We start from the raw sequence: 20,625 nt of genomic DNA on the forward strand, positions 1-20,625 counted from the left end.
GTCTTCAACTACATCAAAGATCTCAGAAGGATACAATATTACCTAAGTAAACAGGAAGAGCATTGTAAGCAACTTCTAAAAATCTAGAATGACAGAGACAGCTGTCTGCCTGGACAGTTATCCAATGTTCCTCTAACATTGGGGCATCCATATTCATTCCATAGGTCTAGTCTCTCAGTCATTTTTTTCCCTCTGTGTCTGGCAGTTTCTTCTGTGAAGCAGAAACCTGAAGGACCATTTTGCCTTGCAAAGTTCAGTGGTCACCTTTATATGGGTCCTGCATGTCCAGTTGATATAACATTTTGTCAGGTAGTTCAGGCAAGAACAGTTTCTTGCCCAAATGGCTATTTTTGTCAAGAAGAAGAAGGTGGACTCCATATGGAGTGTCTTCGATGCTTATCTTTCTCTCTGAAGTAAATGGGTGTTGCTAGGAACAGATGTGTCTCGATGTCCAGAAAAGTCTAAGTTTTTAAAACATTTTAAATGCCATATTCTATAGGTCTTTGAAGTGTTTGAAGATTACCTACCTAATTGAAATATGTCTATTTATGCCTAGAAAACCTAACATGACTATAAGTTTGATTATTATAAATCTATATTTCTTAATTATCTATTACAGTTTAAATGAATTACATAAACATAATACCTTAAACAAGAGTAGAAATATATATATATATATATATATATATATAGTATAACCAAATCAACTCTAAATTTGTATCAATAAACTAAAATCCATAGCAATATAAAACAGTTTTAAACAAGTTGTTGCTCTTTAAAAGTAGGTTCATTAATCTACCCTTTCATCTTATCATATCTATACTATCCCCTTTTATTTTTTAGAAAGAAATTGCATTTATAATCAACCTGCTTTAAATAAAATTAAACATTCATAAACAATATTTTAGGAATTTGGGCATAGCTTCTCATACTACTTCCTGCCGGATAAGGGCGCTGGCAATCTAATGGGGATCCTGTGAAAATTAAGGATTATGGTCAAGTCCTGACTGGAGTAGACTGTGAGGCTCCATTGTCTGAGCCAGTTGCCTTGAAACCATTCTGGATGTTGGATCATCTGGGCCATGGTGTGATTGGGGACCTTTCAGGGGGTCTTAGGTGGTCAAACCTGATGTATCTTAATCTGGAGCAAATCTATAGCCTCTTGCTTCCTGTGGAAATAGAAGCAGAGCCTCCTTTCCAAAGCAACATATCCTTAGATCCAAATTTTGAAGTCAAGATATGTGTGTGTGTGTGTGTGTGTGTGTGTGTGTGTGTGTGTATGCTTTAATTTATATATAGGCATATATATATATAGGCTTAATTTAGAAGCTTTTACAGTCAAATATCTTTCTGCAGTTAAAAATATCAAGACAACACAATCCAGATTTTCTGTGTAATATCCATCTTTACATGGCTTATTTTTTATACTACCTTTACGGTCTCTTTAAAGACTTTATTTTTTTAAAACTATTTCTTTATCTAACTGTCTATATTAATTTTCTTCTCTCTGTCAAGCCTGAGTACATTTTTACACACATGTAAACTGTTTAGGGTTTATCTGATCTGAATCTGCCTTATTATGAATCTATTGCTTTAAACTGCAGCATTACTAGGACTGAAATGACAACTTTGGCTGCTGGCTCTGCCCACCTCAGCCTTCCAACATGGTGGTGATACATTTACTGCCAGCTCTGGCTCTGGGAGCCATGTGTACCACCAACTCTCGGAATCAGTGGATCTATGCCTCCATTAAAGCAGCATGTAGCCCAGAAACTTTTTTTTTGTCTGTACTAGGAAAGGCTAAATCTATCATGCACCACACTGTGCAGCTTGGAGAAGCCTCTGTGTACTGTGGCGAGAATCCGTAGCCATGCCACTTAGCTCATGGAGGCAGGCGGCCAACTCCATCTCACAGGCAGCTGTCAGGAGATGAGTTTGTGCTGTTGTTTCATTAGACTGTGCGACTAGGAAGCCCAGTATGGCTCTGTTTCTGTGTATTTAGAATCTTTAAACTTTTTTAGGTCTGTATGGCTTAATGCCTCACCTTGAGTGCCAAATGTAGCTAAAAGTTTTTATATGTCCTGCCTGGTCTGCAGCCGCTCAGACCCAAGTAAATACACAGAGGCTTATATTAATTAAAACTGTTCCGCCATTAGCTCAGGCCTACCACTGACTAGCTCTTACACTTAAACTCAGCCCATTTCTGTTCATCTATATGTTGCCACGTGTTCCATGGCTTTACCTGTGTGCCATTACATGCTCCTCTCTGGATGGTGGGCTGGCGTCTCCTGACTCAGCCTTTCTCTTTAGAATTCTCCTTGTCTGCTTATCCCACCTATACTTCCTGCCTGGCTACTGGCCAATCAGCATTTTTAAAAACCGTGTAGAAAAACATTATTCCACAGCATTCATTATTCCACAGCACTGCTTCATAGCCAAAATTTTGTTACTGTTATAAATAGTAATATAAATATCTAATATGCAGGATATCTGATATGCAACCCCTATGAAAGGGTCATTTGACCCCAAAGGGGTCATGACCCACAGGTTCAGAATCACTGATCTAGAGGGCCATAGCGTAGCTGGCAGTGAAAGCCATGGGTTTCTTCTGACAGTATAGTAAACTCATCTGAGAACTAAAGTTGTAAGGATATTTTTAGCATTTTTAGTTTTGTTTTGTGAAAGATATTTCAAGAGTAACTATTTCTTACTGATACCACAGAGAAATCATTTCTTTGAAAAAATCTTTTCTCTTCCCAAGATTTGTGTTGAGTTTAGAAGTTTTATCCAGGTGTAGGCAGTGTCATAATGACTATTCCAGCAGCATAGCTGACTGTGTATTTACTCTGTCTCACCAGCATGGTTGCATAACATCTTCGTTTGAACTTCAGTTTTCACAGTTAAAAACCTAACATTCCAATAAATATATGTTCTGTTTCCAGATGTCTCCTGAAGAAACAGTTTGTAAATACTGTGGCGTCAGCTATCTAATTCTTCATGAATTTAAGGCTATGGAAGAAAAACTGAAAGCAATGGAAAAAGAAATGAAATTTTATCAAGGAAGTGTAGACCGAGAAAAGAGACTTCAAGAAAAGCTTCAGTCTCTTAGCCAGGAGTTTGACCAGTATAAAACTGACAGTGAATCCAAAGACAAAAGGTTGGAGTATGTTTTCTGTCTCTTACTTAGTTGGAAAGAAAACAGATTTGGGTGGCCTGGTGATACATGCCTGTATTGCCAGCAATCAGGAGGCTGAGGCAGGAGCATTGTGAGTTACAGGCCAGCTGTATATTTTCTATATCCTTTACTCTGCCTTTCTTTACCTTTATTATAAATAGATCTCTGTTATGTTTGTAGCTTGGTATCTTAATAGATGATATTTAAAAGTAATATATTAAGTGTGTTCTGTGACTTTGCCACTTAATTGTATGTACTGGAAATTGTTGCACATTATTGCATACAGATCTACCTTGCTTTTTATTGTGGCTGTGTTTTTCTTAGGAATATATAATAATTTACTTATCTTTTCTCTTTTCAATATTTATACTATTTCTATTTATTATTATAGGTACTATTTATATTTATATTCCTTTAAACATATGTTTTTCCATAAAATAAACTCTCAAAAACAAAAATTCCAAAAGCAAATTCCAATTTAAGTTGTTGATATGTTAAGTTGTTGATATGAAATGTCCTTTGCAAATACATCATTAAGTTTGACTAAGTATTTAGGAACTGGCCATCCTTTATACTTTTTAAAATATTTTTTATTTTTGGTTGTGAGCCTAGCCTTTAACAGCTGAGCCATCTCTCCAGCCCTAATCCCAGCACTCGGGAGGCAGAGGCAGGTGGATCTCTGTGAGTTCAAGGCCAGCCTGGGCTACCAAGTGAGTTCCATGAAAGGCGCAAAGCTACACAGAGAAACCCTGTCTCGAAAACAAACAAACAAACAAACAAACAAAAAACAAAAAAAATTAAAAATAAAAAAATTTTTTATTCTCCTGCATGAAAAAAATGTTACTTCCTGGATATTTAACTTAGGTTTCTTTTTGTTAATGAATGTTAACTGTTTTTCACATGCACATCGATATTTCTTCCTCTCTTGATTAACTGCACACATACATTGTCCAAATTTCTATTGGGTTATTAGTTTACATGAGTCTTGTTTGTTTTGAGTCAGGGTCTCATGCAGTAAAGGATGATCTTGAAGTTTTGATCTTCCTGCCTCTACTTCCCAGTGTTGGCATGTATCACCACACCTGGTTTATGTGGTGCTAGGGATCAAACCCAGGGCTTTGTGCATGTTAGGCAAGCACTACAACGAGCTATATCCCCAATCCATGGAGTTTTTAATATATTGTTCTTACACTTTTTATGTGTTAGTATTTTCTCATGGTTGCTTATCTTTTTACCGTGTCTTTTATAATTCTTGTTGTGTGTTCTTTTCTTTTTTAAAAATACCATACTCAGCCAAATTCTGCCAGGGTTCTGTGTCATGAGACTTACTAATCCTAGCCTCAACACGGAGTTTATTGGAAGAACATGGGATGTTAGCCTGTTGAGATAAAGGAAAAATTCAGGTCTTCTGACTTTGGAAAAGGATGGGAAACAGATCCTGTTTAAGTCTCTTGCAGTAAATAACCCCTCTTCCTTCCTTGCATTATCCTCTTCAAGTCTGAAGACCGGTAAGAGTCTCACTGGTGCCCTGATCCCACCTCTATAGCCCGAGAAAGGGAAGAACCTTGATGGACAGTTCTGTGAAGACTTCGTATAACAAAGGAAAAGATATCAATAAGAGAAATTCGGTTTTTGTTATCAGAAGGGAAAATATAAACCTGGCAAGTGAAACATCCAGCACTGGAAAGAAAAATGACAATAATCCCAATTTAAAACTACAAGGAAAAAGCTTCTATGTATTACTTTATAGTGTTGTTTTAGAGGTAGCTTTTTAGTATAGTTGCAGGGAATTCTTATATATGATATGAGGTAGACTTGTGATTTTATGTTTTTTTCTTGTTATCCTGACATCGTTGTTTAAATATGTCTCCCTTTCTCCCCTAATTTGAACTGCAGTTTATTAATTTCTAGCTTAATTTGGGCCCTCTAGTTGGTGTTACTAATTCACTGTCTACCAATCAGTCAGCACTATACTTAACCACTTTATCCTCAGGATATACTTATTATGATATCTTGCTGGGCAAGTCTTCATTTTTTTTTTTTAGTGTCTTCTTCTAGAACTCTAGAATCATTTATCAGATTTCATTTTATGATTTATACTCAGGTTGTATTTGGGTATCTTCAGAATTGACATTGTCACACAACACAATCTTCCTATTTCCCCTCTACTTATTCAGTTCTTAAAACTTCTCAATAACATTTTATATTTTTAGACATTTGCATATAATTATTGTTGCTGTTGGGGGTGGGGTATTTTTCTTTATCACATATTCTAATATAAACATTACTGCTCTAAATCACTAATTACTGAATGCGAGTAATTTTTCTACATTGATTATATATCTAGCTCCTTTGCTTAATTAATTTTACTAGTTTTGTGTTTTGCACTTGATTTTCTTGAACATATATCCCATGCATAGAACCTCATCGCATCCTGTCCCATCAGATGTTCCCTTTTGTTTAATCAGCTGTAGCTCCCTGGCCCGCCCGCTTGTCTTGTTGAACTGAACTGGTGCAGGTGGACGGCACACGTGCAGGTGCGTGCTGTCTTCTTTCTCACTCAGTGTGGACTTGTCTGCTGTGCTTCTTTTTGCTGTAGGTTTTTAAAGACTGTGTTCATCGACATGAGAGATTCCCCTGTTTCTTGCCTTCTGAGGTTTCCATCAAGAATGATTACTGCTCTTTAACGAGTGCTGCTTGCCCCTCTTCCTTTGGTATGCTGGGATGATCATATGATCTCCCCTCTGTGCTGGTTAGGGATTTTTGTCAACTGGAAGGCGAAAGGAGGAACTAAAACTGAGAAAATGCCCCACCAGAATGGCTTGTAGGCAGCTTCCTGATTGATGATTGATGAGGGAGAGGCTAGCCCTCGGTGGGTGGTGCCACTCCAGAGCAAGCAGTCCTGGGTTCTGTAAGAAAGCAGGCTGAGCAAGCAATAAGGGCTAAGCCAGCAAGCAGCCCTCCTTCATGGCTTCTGCTTCAGTTCCTGCCCTGACTTCCCTTCACAACGGGCTATACTCTAAAATGTAAGCTGAAATAAACCCTTTTCTTTCCAAGATGCCTTTCATCATGGTTTTTATCACAGGAATAGAAAGAAAACTAGAACATTCCTTTGTTTTTTACAGTATTTTCTATAGCCCAGGCTGGCTTCACTGTGTGAAACAAGGGTGAGTTTGATCTTCTCACCTTTCTTCTGCTCCCATGCTTGGCTTTAGTTTGTTATTGTAGTAAGAACGTATTTCCTAATAAGAAGCTATACTCATATTTTGAGTAAAAAGCCATTTTGATATAGCACTTATTTCAGTTTCCCTAAATCTTGTGCTTTTACCTTTGCCCCCCCCCTCTGTACTCTGTACTAGTTTTCTGAGAATAATCACATAAATATATGTATTTATGTGAGCATAGAAAGTGAAAAAGCATTACTTGCCATGAAAGTTAAAAAATAAATATATAATAATGGGTTTGGTGGACATGCCTTTAACCCCAGTGCAAGTGAGGGTGCAGTGAACCCACCACATTAGACCATTCTGTGGGTAGAAACAAAGGGTTATTGGGGATTACATTGCCAAGGCTATCTCTCAGTTGCCAAGAACAGCAAGAGGTGGAGAAAGCCTCACTAGTTTTAAGGAGACATGTTTTGTCAGGTGTGTGTGTGTGTGTGTGTGTGTGTGTGTGTGTGTGTGTGTGTGTGTGTGTGAGAGATATGTGTGTGTGATGTGTGTGTGATGTGTGGTGGTGGTGGTATGTGGGTCAGAACAGTCTGGGAACTAGTGTGGGGACTTTGATCTGTTGCAGGCTTGTTTGTGTTAATCAGGAATTAGATTCCCCATTGCCAGATGTAGTAGGGAGCAGAAAAGGGAATTAATGGCTTGTCCCGACAAACAGAATCCTGCTTTATAAGATTTCTGAGGAATGCTGAGTTCTCTGTTTACTGGGTCAGAGTCCAGAGGTGAGCCCAGATTACCATTTAGGACATTGTCAACAGCACTGCAATTTGGGGTGCCCACTTTAGTCCTAATACCCAGTGCTAGTGAGGAAGAGGCAGGTGGATCTCTGGGTTTGAGGCCAGCCTGGTCTACATAGTGAGTTCTAAGACAGCCAGGGCTTTGTAGAGAGGAGACCCTCTTTCAAAAAAATCTTTTGTCCCTGTAATATAAAAAATAATTGCCAATGCTGATAATGATGTCTAAAAGTTGATGAAAAAAATTGTTTTTCTGATAGAGTGCTGACTTAATTTTCTAGTATTTTAAATAGTTCTGCTTTCATATTCACAGGTGAAGCAGCTTTCTCATGGCATAGGGACCAGTTTACACCAGTCTCTTACAGTGTTCTGTGTAGTCCAGGCAGTGCTTAAACTGGTAGTTACCTGCTTTGGCCAACTCAGGAATTAACAGGCCTGTACCACCATGCCAACTTCACCAGACAGATTAACTAAGTCATGAATTGCCTGAGCCTACTTACTAAACATTTTGGTAGAAAACTGTATCTTCTTTGGGTAGAAAGACTATGATGGCCCATTGTGTGTCCTAATTGTTACTGCTTTATTATTGATTTTTAGCCCCTTCTAACATCAGTTTTGGATATTATTTTTTAAACAATTAAACACATTGGTATTTCAAGTTCCTTGATGTTTAGTAATATATAGCTTCTTTTAAAATAAAAACATTTTAAAACAAAAATTGAGTTTCAGGTTTTGTGAATGCCAGGCAAGTATTTTACCACTGAGCTCTGTTTTGCTCATTTGCCTGATTTGTAATCAGTTTGTTTCTTTTCTTGTTTGTTTGGTTGGTTTTGTTTTTTTGAGACAGGGTTTCTTGTGGAGGCCCACAGAGGCTTCCTAGTAAGACCTTACTCAAGGTCAGAGAATCTGAGCTTGCTTTACCCAGCAGGGCTGCATAATGGGATGATTTGGCCAAGGGTGTGGTTACCAGGTGTTTGGAAGGGTATGCACTTGTCTGTATGTTGCACTTTGATCTTGAGATGGGGAGGTCTTTTGCCTCTTCCCTGGGTAGTGGATAAAAAGTCCTTTGGAATAAACCTCAAGGTGACTGGGTATTGACCCAGGGCCCTCCCGAAGCTATCCTGTGTCTCTGTCTTATCACCTCCTTCTATCTTTCTATCTAATACTTACTCATTCTCCTCTCCTCCCACCAAGAACCCTTCAAAAGGTGGGAGCCAGACTCCCACAGTTTCTCTGTGTATCCCTGGCTATCCTAGAACTAGCTCTGTTAAACCAGGCTGCCTCTGCCTCACAAGTACAGAAATTAAAGGCATGCGCCACCACTGCCCAACTAGTTTGTTTTCTTGTTATTGAGAATTTATGGTTGTTATATGTTTTAGGAAATATACAAGTTCTATATCAGATTTATGTTTTGCTATTACTTTCTTGCAGTCTCTGGCTTGTCTTCACTTTCTGTCTGGCTTTTGTGATTAGAAGTTGATGGTTTTTTTTGTTTTTTGTTTTTTTTTTTTTTTTGTTTTGTTTTTTCTGATGAAATCCAAGCTATAAAATCTAATAAGTAAGCTGGTGATACTAATTTCCCAGCAGGCTAGACTGCTATATATCTGGTCAATTCTGCCTTTTTTCAATGGTCATGGAGGAAGCTGCTGGTTACAGCTGGTGTTAATGTCACAGAACTGAAGAGCCACGGATGTCTGGTTATTGATCAGAAATACTTCTGTTTAGGATTTCATTGGCTTTAAAGACTTAACTTCTAATCTAGGGATAAGTATATATTCACACACATTTGTAAGGAAGACCAGATTTCCATGGTAATCACTTGTAAGACAATAGCCTTTCTTTTGAGAGTCCAGTTATATGACTAGCTCTTTTGTTATTGTTCCACAAATCTCTGAAGTGACCCCCTCTCGGTTTTCTCCCTTGTTCCCATTGGGTAAATTCTTCAAGTTTTGCTGATACCATTCTTTGTCATTCCATCAGGACTGGTGTGGGGTGTGGGTGGAGGTACAGCTCCATCCTGCCACTCCCAGCAACCTGACAGTTCTTTCCAGAAACCTCTCTTCACGTAAACCCAATCCTTGGCTTCACCACAGAAATGAATTTCAGGGTGAGCCAGTGTGAAATGGAACTGGATTTTATTAAGGCACATTTTAAACATAGATCTTAGGCATAGGACTACTAGAAAGAAGAGTTCAGGGAAGAATGCTGTGCCGGGACAGCCATACTTCTGACTTTGGTGAGTTCTGAAGGGTTACTAAGAAATGCAGATGAAATCACAGGGTGGTTCCTGACATGTAAATGAAAAAAAGAAATAAAAAGGAAGGATATGATTGCTCCTAGGTATGGTGTAGGAGAACATTTATTGTAGATAAAAGGGAGGGCACAGCCAGAGGCAGAGACATTTGGGAAAGACCAGAGTAGACGTGATCCTGAACCATGTGAGGAGGGCCGAGGAGGGAACTAGGTACAGTAGCCAGAGGAGCCAAAGGTAAAAAAGGAACAGCTAACCACAAATGGCCAGATTGTATAGGGAAGAGCTTCTCTTCTCAGTGAGGATGGAGATTCATTCCCCACGGCCCGCAGAGATGCCAGTGTGGAAAGAAAGTGGCATGCTCACTACTACCAGCATGTACTGCCGTGTTCCTTCTTGGAGAAGGTTTGGGATAGAGTCCAAGTTCCTCACTGGTCTTGCTGACACTGCCCTGTTAGGGACACTGGAGCCTTGTTTCTTTCTGGAATTAAGGAGTTAAGAATCAGTTCCCAGCTCAGCCCCACTGACTCTGCACTTGAGGTGCATCCCAGGGGACAGGGTGGGGCGGTCTGGAAGGCCACTCCAGCTCCATTCTCCTGAAGCAGTAGAGTAGAGAGGTACAGGTTTCAGTCGTGTCTGGTCAAGGACGGCAGGAATTGATGAAACTGTCTTCTGTGGTAGCCGCCCTTTTCTCAGTTAGCTCAGTGGGTCAGAGTTCTCCTCTCTGTGCCCTGGGCAGTTCTGGCCTGGAAACCTCCATAGCACTGCGTGTGGAATATGAGGAGCAAGGAAACTCAGGAGCCTCATGATGTTGGTGTTTCTCAGGTTCCATCTGCGTCCTTTCCACCGCTGAGTCTTGCTGTTGTCGAACTCTTAGACACAAAGGAGAAAACCTGGGACAGCAGAGCTCCTCCTTCTCAGTCAAAACTCTGAGTTGGTTTTTAGTCAAATTAAGCTTCACCTTGAGTAACTTAGAAAAAAATAAGTTATTGTTTAATTTATCATGCATATCAGGTGCCTACAGAAGTCAGTAGATTCATATATACATTTCTGTGTGCCTCTTCAACATTTCTTCAAATTCCAAAAGGAGTCTGTTACAAGTAAAGTTAAGCCACAGTATATAATCTGCTCTGAGGGATGGGACATAAGTTCTTTTGAGGGACCACAGGATTCTAACTGACCCATTGTGAAGTCTGGGGTAAACAACACGGTTCCCTATCATCCCTTCACTCATCTCCACAGTTCTCCAGGAATGTACCAGCACTCAGACTGACCCAAAGTGAATTCAGACACCACTGCTGCTATCAGCATAGAACCTTCATAGAACCTTCCTTTTCCAGAGGGCAACTGTTAATGTAGAGACTCACAGCTGGTCAAAATACTGAGAGTAAGAGAATAGTGAGTGCTCATCCCTTAGGGAGAAATCTCCACCACCCACCACAGGCTCTGGGGACATCCAGGAAGAGGGGTCAGAAAGACTGTAAGAGCCAGAGGATGGGGAGGAACACTGAAATGCTGCCTTCCTGGTATGGCTTGGCTGTCACAATCACAAAGACAGAGCAGATGTGCCTGTTGCTCAGGCACTGCACACACACACACACACGCACGCACGCACGCACGCACGCACGCATGGCATGGGGAAAGAAGGGAACTTGCTGGGAAGAAGGAACCAGCAAGGGAACAGGGAGAGCAATGGGCTGTCTTGGCTTCCCTTCTGTGGCTGTATAGACTGTTGTTAGCTTACAGTTCGCATGCAGCCCATCAAGGAAGGGAAGTCAAGGCAGCAGGAGCTCGAAGCACTGGCTCACATTACATCTATAATCAGAAACAGAGAGGGTGAATGCAGGCCAGCGCTGAGCTTGTGTTTGCCATTTTATACAGTCCGGGTCCCTCGCTGAAGAAATAGTCCTACCCACAGTCAAGAGGAGTCTTCCCCCATCCATTGTCAGAATCAAGATAATTCCCCACAAGGATACCCAGCGATCCATCTCCCAGAAAATTCTGGATTTGGATAAGGGGTGAATATGGTCACAGTATATTTTTCACATGCATGTAATTATTAAACACCATTGTATCTGAAAAAAATCCACCTTTAAATAAATCAAAAAGCTTAAAATATAAAAAAATCTTTTCATCATAGCTGGCAGTTACCATGTTAGGCAGACAAAAAAAGTGAGATGTAAAGCAGTAAACGTTCACAGCACAGTACCAGCCGTCCAAAGCCAGCCCAGACACACAGTTTGGGAACACACTAACATATAGAATACTTCTAAATTTCTGTATGGAAAGAACTGGAAGAGCTGTGCATACGTGATGTTGGATACTCTGGAAGTGGAGTTAGAGAAGCCCCCTGTGTGTACACTGAACCCAGTCCTTTGCTTAGCCATCTCTCAGCCCCTTCACCCAGGGGCTCTGCTGTGTGTATTTCTGAAGAAGCACCCCCCCCCTTTTTGGCATTCATGGATGTAGCTTAAGGGCATACATGTTAAAATGACTGTATAAATCGTTTGGAATAACCAAGGATGTATAGAACACAGAACTGATACAGAACTGTGGTTTGCATAGGGTCGGGTTCTAAGAGAACCATTTCAAATCTCTGGTCAACCTCCTGTGACTCTCTGTAGGAGACGCAAACTAGCACTGGCTGATGTGTGGCTATACTTAGATGGCTGGGAACACCTAGAAAAGTACTTATTTCTTTCATGTTGCTCAGAAATTATTCCAGTATACACAGGGCCATGAAAACATAATTTAAACCTAGAAGTTTATATCACATTTTATTCTAGGCATATAAATGTGAATCTCTTCTATTTATATTAGTACCGTGCATCTCTTGAACTTTAAGGAAACAGTATGTTTTATTCATATTATGTAGTTCTAAGGTCAGCTAACCCTTTATTACTTTTTAGTCCCCATTCTATATTATCCCCAGGTTGTACTTTAGAGTCCTGAGGTAGAGAGTCTCCTGTCTTCCTTTATTCCTTCTCTTGGAGGGCACATGCAAACAATAAGTGAAGTTGGCAGGTGTATTTATGATCAATATAAATAAAGTTTACATGGGTTTCCCCATTACCAGATTATGATATGATATTTATTTGATAATATTGATAGACCTATGTATACATGTATGTTTTATTACTGGTATAACTGTGAAAGCTCTTCTGAGGATTGTTATGATGTTGCTATAGCAACATAGTTACCAAAATAAACATTTTTTCCCCTCTGCTTTTGTCTTTTTAAAGGCATTCTTTTAGCCCTCAAGCTTTTTAATCAACAGTGTAGAGTTTCAGGCTATCATTACTCTTTGTATTTATATTTTTAACCTTAGTTATTATCATAACAAAATTATAATTTTTGTTAGGCTGAGTCCTACAACTTTTATTAGACTAAGTCTAATTTTTTCTGACAACAAAGTGGAAGGGAACCAATGCATGGCATAGGTCAGTAGTACAGGCTCTGCCCTTAACATACTCTCAGGATGCACTTCTTAATTTTTCTGGGTCTTGATTTCTTCATCTGCAAAATAGTAAAAACAAATAGACCATTTCACTGGGCTGGAAGGCAGATTGCTTAATGCTTGGAGAATTCTTGCCTTCCAACATGTCCTTTCCATGTTTATTTAAGGTTAATAGCATGCTGTTTGTGGTGATTTGAATGAGAAATGTCTCCTGTAGGCACAGGTTCCCTGCTGGTGATGCTCCTTAGGGAGGGTTAGGGGGTGTGGCCTTGTTGGAGGAGCCTCACACTGCTTCCGGTTTACTCACTCCCCTTGGTGCTTCCTGTTGAGGATGTAAACTCTCAGACTCATGCCCTGGCTGCTATGCCTGCCACTTGTTACCATGCCTCTTCATCATGATAGCTTTGATCCCTCTAGAGCCAGAAGCACAAATAAACGCTTCTTTATCTTAGTCATGGTGTTGGCACAGCAACAGAAAAGTCACTAATAGTTTGCCTTCCCACTATTGATAGTATCTCATCCATACCTACTTTCGGTATCCAAACATACAATGATATCACAAGCGAAGTCCCCGGGTCTAGGAATTATCTAGGTACCTTGGTCATTGGTGAGACTCTGCCAAAGTTAGCTCATTTCTCACATTGTGATGTTGTCACTCATCTAATTAGTATGTGTATATATACACAACACACACACACACACACACACATATATATATATATATATATATATTTTTTTTTTTTTTTTCATAGATCCATTCTTCATGTTAGTCACTCTGGGGAACTTGTAAAATGGCGCAGCTTCAGGCCTGTAGCACACTTCTGTTGTAAATGGTGCAGCTTCAGGCCTGTACCACACTTGTGTTGCATCTTCAGAGTTTGTTCTGCTCCAGCTGCTGCTCTGCACATGGTGTCACCGTCTCTAACCTGGTTAGTCTCTCTCCAGCTCACAGTTCTGTGACAGCTATATCTAGGAGGGGACAGCACCTCCCTGGCAGTTACTGATGACCCCAGCCTGACAAGCAGCAGAGTGTGATTGGGCACGAATCAGTGGCCAGTACTGGCTGCTTTTGCACAGAGAAATTTGTAGATCTCACTTGGACTTCTTCTTCTCTTCGTCACCCATCTTTATTTTCCCACACTTTTCTGCCATCCTTGTGTTTCTGATACTCTCCAGCTTTTCCTCTCACTGGAGGAGTAGAGTCTGTTCTTGTTTGTCCTGACTTTTCATTTGCTGGTTTCCTAGTTCCTTTTTCTGTGGCTGTGATAAAGTACCATAACAAAAGCATCTTTTTGTTTGTTTGTTTGGTTTTTGAGACAGGGTTTCTCTGTGTAGCTTTGGTGCCTGTCCTGGATCTCACTGTGTAGAGCAGGCTGGCCTCAGACTCACAGAGATCCACCTGGCTGTCTTTAATCCCGAGTGCTGGGATTAAAGGCGTGCGCCACCACTGCCCGGCTCAACCAAAGCATCTTAAGGGAGAGGAATTCACTTTGGCTCACAGTTGGAGGCTAAAGTCCATCATGGTGGGAAATCCTGGTGGCAGGAGCTTAAAGCAGCTGCTCACTGTGTCTGCAGTCAGGAAGCAGAGGATGATGAATGCTCATGTTCCTCCTTTCTGTGCAGTCTAGGACCCAAGCTCAGTGGCTGTGTTACCCATGTTGAGGTTAACCCCCTCAGTTAACGTAACCTAAATATTTCTTTTTCTGAGGCAGTTCTAGATCCTGTCAAGTGACAACCAATATCAAAGCTGGGTCACATAAAGGCAGCTTCTAGTCTGCATCTTATTCCAAAGTGATTTTCCCATTTTATTTTATTTTATTTTATTACCACCCTCCTTCTAATGTCTTGGGTCTGTATATCTGCTTCCTAGTCATGGTCTGTTTGGACATCTGCATTAGTCTCTTTGTATGACTTGTTGCCCATGTCTAAACCATTCTTACTCTGCAATCTGGATGATTGAGAAAAAAGGCGTATCTGGTCATTGCATTTTGCTGTTATACCTGCTGTGTGTTTATATTTTCTTTAGACTAAACACAACTCTTCTCCCTTTTCAAGGCTTGGCTGAGATTACAGACCCTCAAGAAGACAGTTGCCAGTCCTGGTGTTGCTTGTGACTTGTCTTTCTGTTCATGATGGTCTTTAACAACACTTGTTTGCTGTTTGCATTTCTGGCTGCAATATAAATTCCAAGGAGGCAGTTTTATTATTTGTCTCCAACATAGTGCCTAGTAATGTTCAAAAGATATTCAGTTGATTCACTTAGGAACAGGTATGAAAACATATGATGGCTTCCTGTAGGATTCTCTATTGTCTGTGTTTTGTAGGCAGCAGAACTGAACTTTCCTTGTGCATGCTAAAAGCTTACACACTTCCCAGCTTCCTTTGAAATTAAGAGTGACTTTCTCTAAAGATCTAAAATGATGTGTAAGTTAAAATCTGTTGGAGTTCTACAAGGATTTTCACCTGTTGTGGAATATTTGTTTAATTAGACAAAGATTTGTTACATTTTTATGCTATATTTGTTTAATTGTGTGAATATGTATTGCATTTGCATTAATTTAAATAAAATTAACCTGGGCTCAGAGAGGCAGAGCTAACAACTAGTTGACAGGAAGTAGCAGGGAGGAGAATAGCGTGGGTTTTTTTAGTTGGGGCAGTGTGGAAGGAGAGAGATTTCTGGGGACATTGGCAAAGAGACAAAGTTAGCCAGTTGCTACTCTAACTCTCTGAGCTCTCATGGTTTCACCCTAGCCTTTGAATCCTGAGTTTTATTAGAATAATAGAGATTTAGTTAAATCTACCTTTAGTGGCCACAACAGAGCCATTGTCTGGGGAAACAGAATTCTGCCCAGGCTACGCCTGACTGGCCAGGCTGCTAGTAGTTTCAAGCCCAGCCACTGAGATAAAGGAAAAACAATATTCACCATCCTTCTTCCTACCATAAATTCAGACTGCCTTGCAATGGTGAGGTTACTGTGATGATGACAATGACATTCTAATAGAAGAACCTTAGCCTCTAATGACATCTTAGCTCTCTGCAGCCAGACCTAAAATGCCTCCCTCTCCAGGCATAATAATATAAGTAATATAGTTCTTTATATATAATCAAACTATTTCCAGATATACACCTGACTGCCTACATCACCGTTTTGTATCTAGTGTGTACTATTCTGTGATCATGGATTGGTAGTTCATGGATTAATCGTTAGGTGGTAGACTAAGAAATAAATGGGAAGGAGAAATGGGTAGATACACAACAGCCCGTATATTGTAAACTCTTGGAGAACAGACAGTGTACATTGTAGGTTTTTGTATCCTTCTTCCTCAGGCCTAACTTTATTTACCTGAGTACTTGAGCATTGTGCTTTATACTGTAGTTGCCCAATATATGGTTGCTTATTCATCATTTCTTTTTCTATTTCTGAAGACATGATCTCACTGTATCACCCAGGCTGGCCTTGAACTTCCAGTAATCCTCTTCCTCAGCCTCCCCAGTACTGGAATTAACAAGCATGAGCCACTGTCCCCAAGAATTGATGATTATTGGTGATGATGTTAATTGAGGTTTGAAAAGGATATTTTCATTTAAGAGGTCTGTAAACTTTAGGTTTCATTTGGATTTGAAAATGAAATCCCCTAAGAGGGTAGGCTTTGGACTCTCGTAGGTTAGAGATTCATATACATTTGAATCAATGTGTGTTATATCCTTTTAAAAGAAAAACGTGATCTGTTTATATTTTATGAATATGTGTTTGGTGCCCTCAGAGGCGAGAGGATGGCATCAGATTCCCTGGAAGTGGGGTTACTGTGGTGTGGCCTGCCTGGTGTGGGTGCTCGAATCAAACTCAGGTCTTCTTAAAGATTAGCAAGTGCTCTTAACAGCTGAGCCATCTCTCCAGCCCCCTGTTAAATCCTTAATAACTCAGAAAACCAAATATCTTTTTAAAAGAATCAAGGATCTACCTTAGCAAATGGCCTTCCCATTGGTATAAAGACAAAATTTTATTAAATGAAAGCATGCCAAGTAGTATGTTCTCTAACAAGATAACTTACTATGAATCAGATGGCCACAAGTTTATAGTTCAATATGGAATATTTTGAGAGAAAATTGAGGTTCTACTAATAATGATTCTTGAGCAGTAGGCTCAATATAGAATTGTATTAAGATAGGGCTAGCTTTAAAAAAAGAACTAATTTTTATATATAAAAAGGAGTAATTCTGATATAAGTTTTACTTAATATGAGGGACAAGAACATTTTTGTTGTTTATTTTGTTCCCCCAGATAAGATAAACTACCTATTTCATTCTTTCCATGTGGTTATTTATATGCTTATAGAGCTGTCTTTTACATGATGTTACCTCTGGTTTTTGCAACACATTATGATATCCTTTCTGATCTCCTGTAGCGCTCACACTTGAAAACAGCTGAGCAGTTGAGTGTACTGTCTTGTCTTTCTGTTTGTGTCTTAGTTGGGCTTTCTATTGCTGTGATAAAACACTATGACCAAAAGCAACATAGGGAGGAAAGGGTTTATGTGGCTTCATATCCTGGGTCACAGTCCACTGAAAGAAGCCAAGACAGGAACTCAGGGCAGGAATCTGGAGTAAGGACCTAAAGCAGAGCCATGGAGGAACACTGCTTACTCACTTACTCCCAAAGGTTTATTCAGCCTGCTGTGCTATACCATCCAGCACCATCTGCTCAGGGATGGTACCACTCACACATCAATCATTAATCAAGAAAATTCCCTACAGACTTGCCTACAGTCTAATCTTATGGAGGCATTTTTTTTCAATTAAGTATTATTCATCCTAGATATGTCTAAGTTTGTGTCAAGTTAATGAAAACCGACCAGCACAGTTAGTATTTTCTAAATTATTTTTAAAAAATATGTCAGAATTATTAAGAATGAAACAGGCTTTATCTTCCCTTATGTTATCTACATGAGCTAGTCCAGCTCATGTTATTTACCAATTGTCCTATGTATTGTATCGTATTAGTTATATGATTAAAACATGAATCACAAAGCCAGGATTTCATATTGCATTTATTTTACCACTGTATATAACTTAGAAATGTGTATATACCTCCTGGAAAGTACTCAAGCTTATGCATTACGTTCTGTACTCTAAGTGGTTTCTGTCAAGAAAGAAGAAATGGAAGCAGTGTATCTCTTGCTGTCACCCCTGGTTTCTATTAACACTAAATGTGTGCTTGCCTACAGATGGCTCTCTGCCGTGAATTGCATCATTTACACTGGTCTTAATATGCCTCCTGGCTCTTCAGATTCTGTTCTCAGCATGGAGCCTTACTTATGCTGAATCCCGTAATATTTGTATTCAGATAAATGCTTAGAGAGCTGTCTATGAAAGATGTTTCTCGCTTTGCTTCTTTGTGGATCCAGGTGAATGTCAGCGACATTGGAAAATGTCACTGGGTTATAATTCAAGATTGAATAATAATGATTTCCCGGAATTTACATTCCATTTTTCTATTAATGGGCATGCATTTTGTCACCTGTGTGTGATTGCTCATCGGTTTTGTCATTGTCTGCCCTCCGAAGAGGAGGGGGGATGTATTTTACCTGCTGCCAGCCAGCAGGTCAAATGTTCTACTTGGAAAGGATCAAAAAGCACAGAGAATGGAAACAGAAAATGATTTACTGACACTTGCCTAGCATCAATTGTCGATAAGACATAGCAAGAAGTCAGGAAGGAGGGAAATGCATATTTAAATATGGGATTAGCTCTTATAATCAAAACCAAAAAAGGAAACAAAAGTTCACTTTGTAATGAGTATATACTTTCATTTTAACCTTAAGACTTAAGGACTTTTGTGTTTAAAAAAAGACCAATACATGAGATAAAAATTAATAAAAGTTACATTTATTTTCTTAGGGAATTTTTCTTTTGGTTGGGTTTTCTTTTTCTGTCTAAAATTAGTTTATTTTTCATATATCATATTTTGACCATGTTTTGCTGCGTCCAGATACCATCCCACTTCCTTACCCACCCAGCTGTATGTTCTTTTAATCTCTTTGGCTGAAAACAGACAAAACCAAGAAACATACACAAAACACAGAACTGAAAATCAAAATAAGCAAAAGACAGTAAGACAAAAAATAAAAAGTCCCAAACAAAGCAAAATGAAACAAAAAGTCTACAAAAATACCACTGAGTTTGTTTTTTCTTGGCCAACTACTCCTGGCAATGGGGCCTTCCCTGAAGTGTGGTTAATACACCCAGTGAGATTCCATTGGAGAAAATTGATTTTCCCTTTGCCAGCAGATATCAGTTGCAGATAGCTTCTAGGTTAGGGTTGGGAGCCTGTGCCTACTTTCTCCTCTCAGTGCTAGGACCCAGTCAAGCTGGAACCTGTGTAGGCCTTGTGTGGGCTGCCATAGTCTCCATGAGATCATCTGTGCATTGACTCCGTCCTGTTGTGTTTAGGAGACACTTTCCTTGGAGTCATCCATCACCTCTGGCTCTTACAGTCTTTCAACCTCCTCTTCCCCATAGATCACTGAGCCTTGAGAGGAGGGGTTTGATGAAGACATCACATTTATGACTGAGTGCTCAAAAGCCTCTTTCTGCACATTATCCAGTTGTGGGTCTCTGTGTTAACTCCAATTTACTGCAAGAAGAAGCTTCAGTGGTTCTCAACCTTCTAGATGCTGTGACCCCTTAATACAATTCCACGTGGTGTGGTGACCCCCTAACCACCACAAAACTATTTTTGTTGCTATTTCATAACTGTAGTTTTGCTACTGTTATAAATCATAAGGTAAATATCAATGTTTTCCATAGTCTTTTGAGTGTTGTGTCCCACAGATTGAGAACCGCTGTTCTATTAGTTCTGCCTTTGTATGTTACTTGGTCTTTCTCCCTTGTGGCTTTTAATATTCTTTCTTTGTTGTGTACATTTAGTGTTTTGATTATTATGTATTGTGGAGAATACCTTTTTTGGTTCAGTCTTTTTGAAGTTCTTTATGCTTCTTATAGTTTGATAGGCACCTCCTCTTTTAGAATGAGGAAATTTTCTTCTATGGTTTTTTAAAAATGTTTTCCATGCTTTTGAACTGGTTTCTTCTCCTTCCTCTATTCCAATTATTTGTAAATTTGATCTTTTCAGAGATTCCCAGATTTTCTTGATATTTTGTGCCTCATTTTTTTTTAGATTTAACATTTTTTGATAGCTATCTAATTCTTCTACCTTTTCGTCAAAACATAGGGAATATTTCTAATACATGTTATATTAGTATAATAGATTTTTTATTTTATGAAACGTGACTTCATATTTAAAAAGCACTGTCAACTCTTTTTTTAAACGTGTTTTGTGTAACCATCAGAATGGTGTTTTGAATTCTTAATCCTCCACTGAAAAATATTTGAATTGTTAACTAATACATTCTAAATTATATATTGATAAAAGTACCCTTGTATTTGGGAGTGAGCAAACAGCAACCCATATAATTGTAAGCTTTAATTCCATAATTGATCTAATTTAGTCATTTTATCATTTAAAACTTCAAATCATTTAAAATATGACAGTTATTGTGCTGAGGTCCTGGTACTAGTGGGACCTTTCTGCACATGCTATTTGAACAAAATTCCAAAGAAATATGTCAACTCATTTGAAAATGATAGCCATTTTTCTATTTTTTTTTCCAGATGATGTATAAACCTTTGAACAAGGTTTGAACTCAAGGAAGTTGTTTTACCTATAATATGTCATTGGTGTTTGCTTAAAATTAAGATCTAAGTGCTGGGTGTGGTGGCG

At 39.3% G+C, this 20,625-nt stretch overlaps 1 protein-coding gene across 5 annotated transcripts in view; it reads left to right on the forward strand.

The window, feature by feature from the left end:
- Positions 1-20,625, forward strand: part of Lekr1 (leucine, glutamate and lysine rich 1) — a 183,175-nt gene that overhangs the window by 16,473 nt on the left and 146,077 nt on the right. For 4 of the 5 annotated variants that reach the window (XM_006972624.4, XM_076574196.1, XM_042279112.2 and 1 more), the window contains one exon: positions 2,943-3,157. The exons of the other annotated variant lie outside the window; for it this stretch is intronic. In XM_006972624.4, coding sequence (XP_006972686.1) covers positions 2,943-3,157 — 215 coding nt within the window. The remainder of the gene's footprint in view (positions 1-2,942; positions 3,158-20,625) is intronic. 5 annotated transcript variants of the gene reach the window in all.

The sequence above is a fragment of the Peromyscus maniculatus genome, chromosome 6 (assembly GCF_049852395.1).
Source record: "Peromyscus maniculatus bairdii isolate BWxNUB_F1_BW_parent chromosome 6, HU_Pman_BW_mat_3.1, whole genome shotgun sequence".
NCBI classification, from domain to species: domain Eukaryota; kingdom Metazoa; phylum Chordata; class Mammalia; order Rodentia; family Cricetidae; genus Peromyscus; species Peromyscus maniculatus.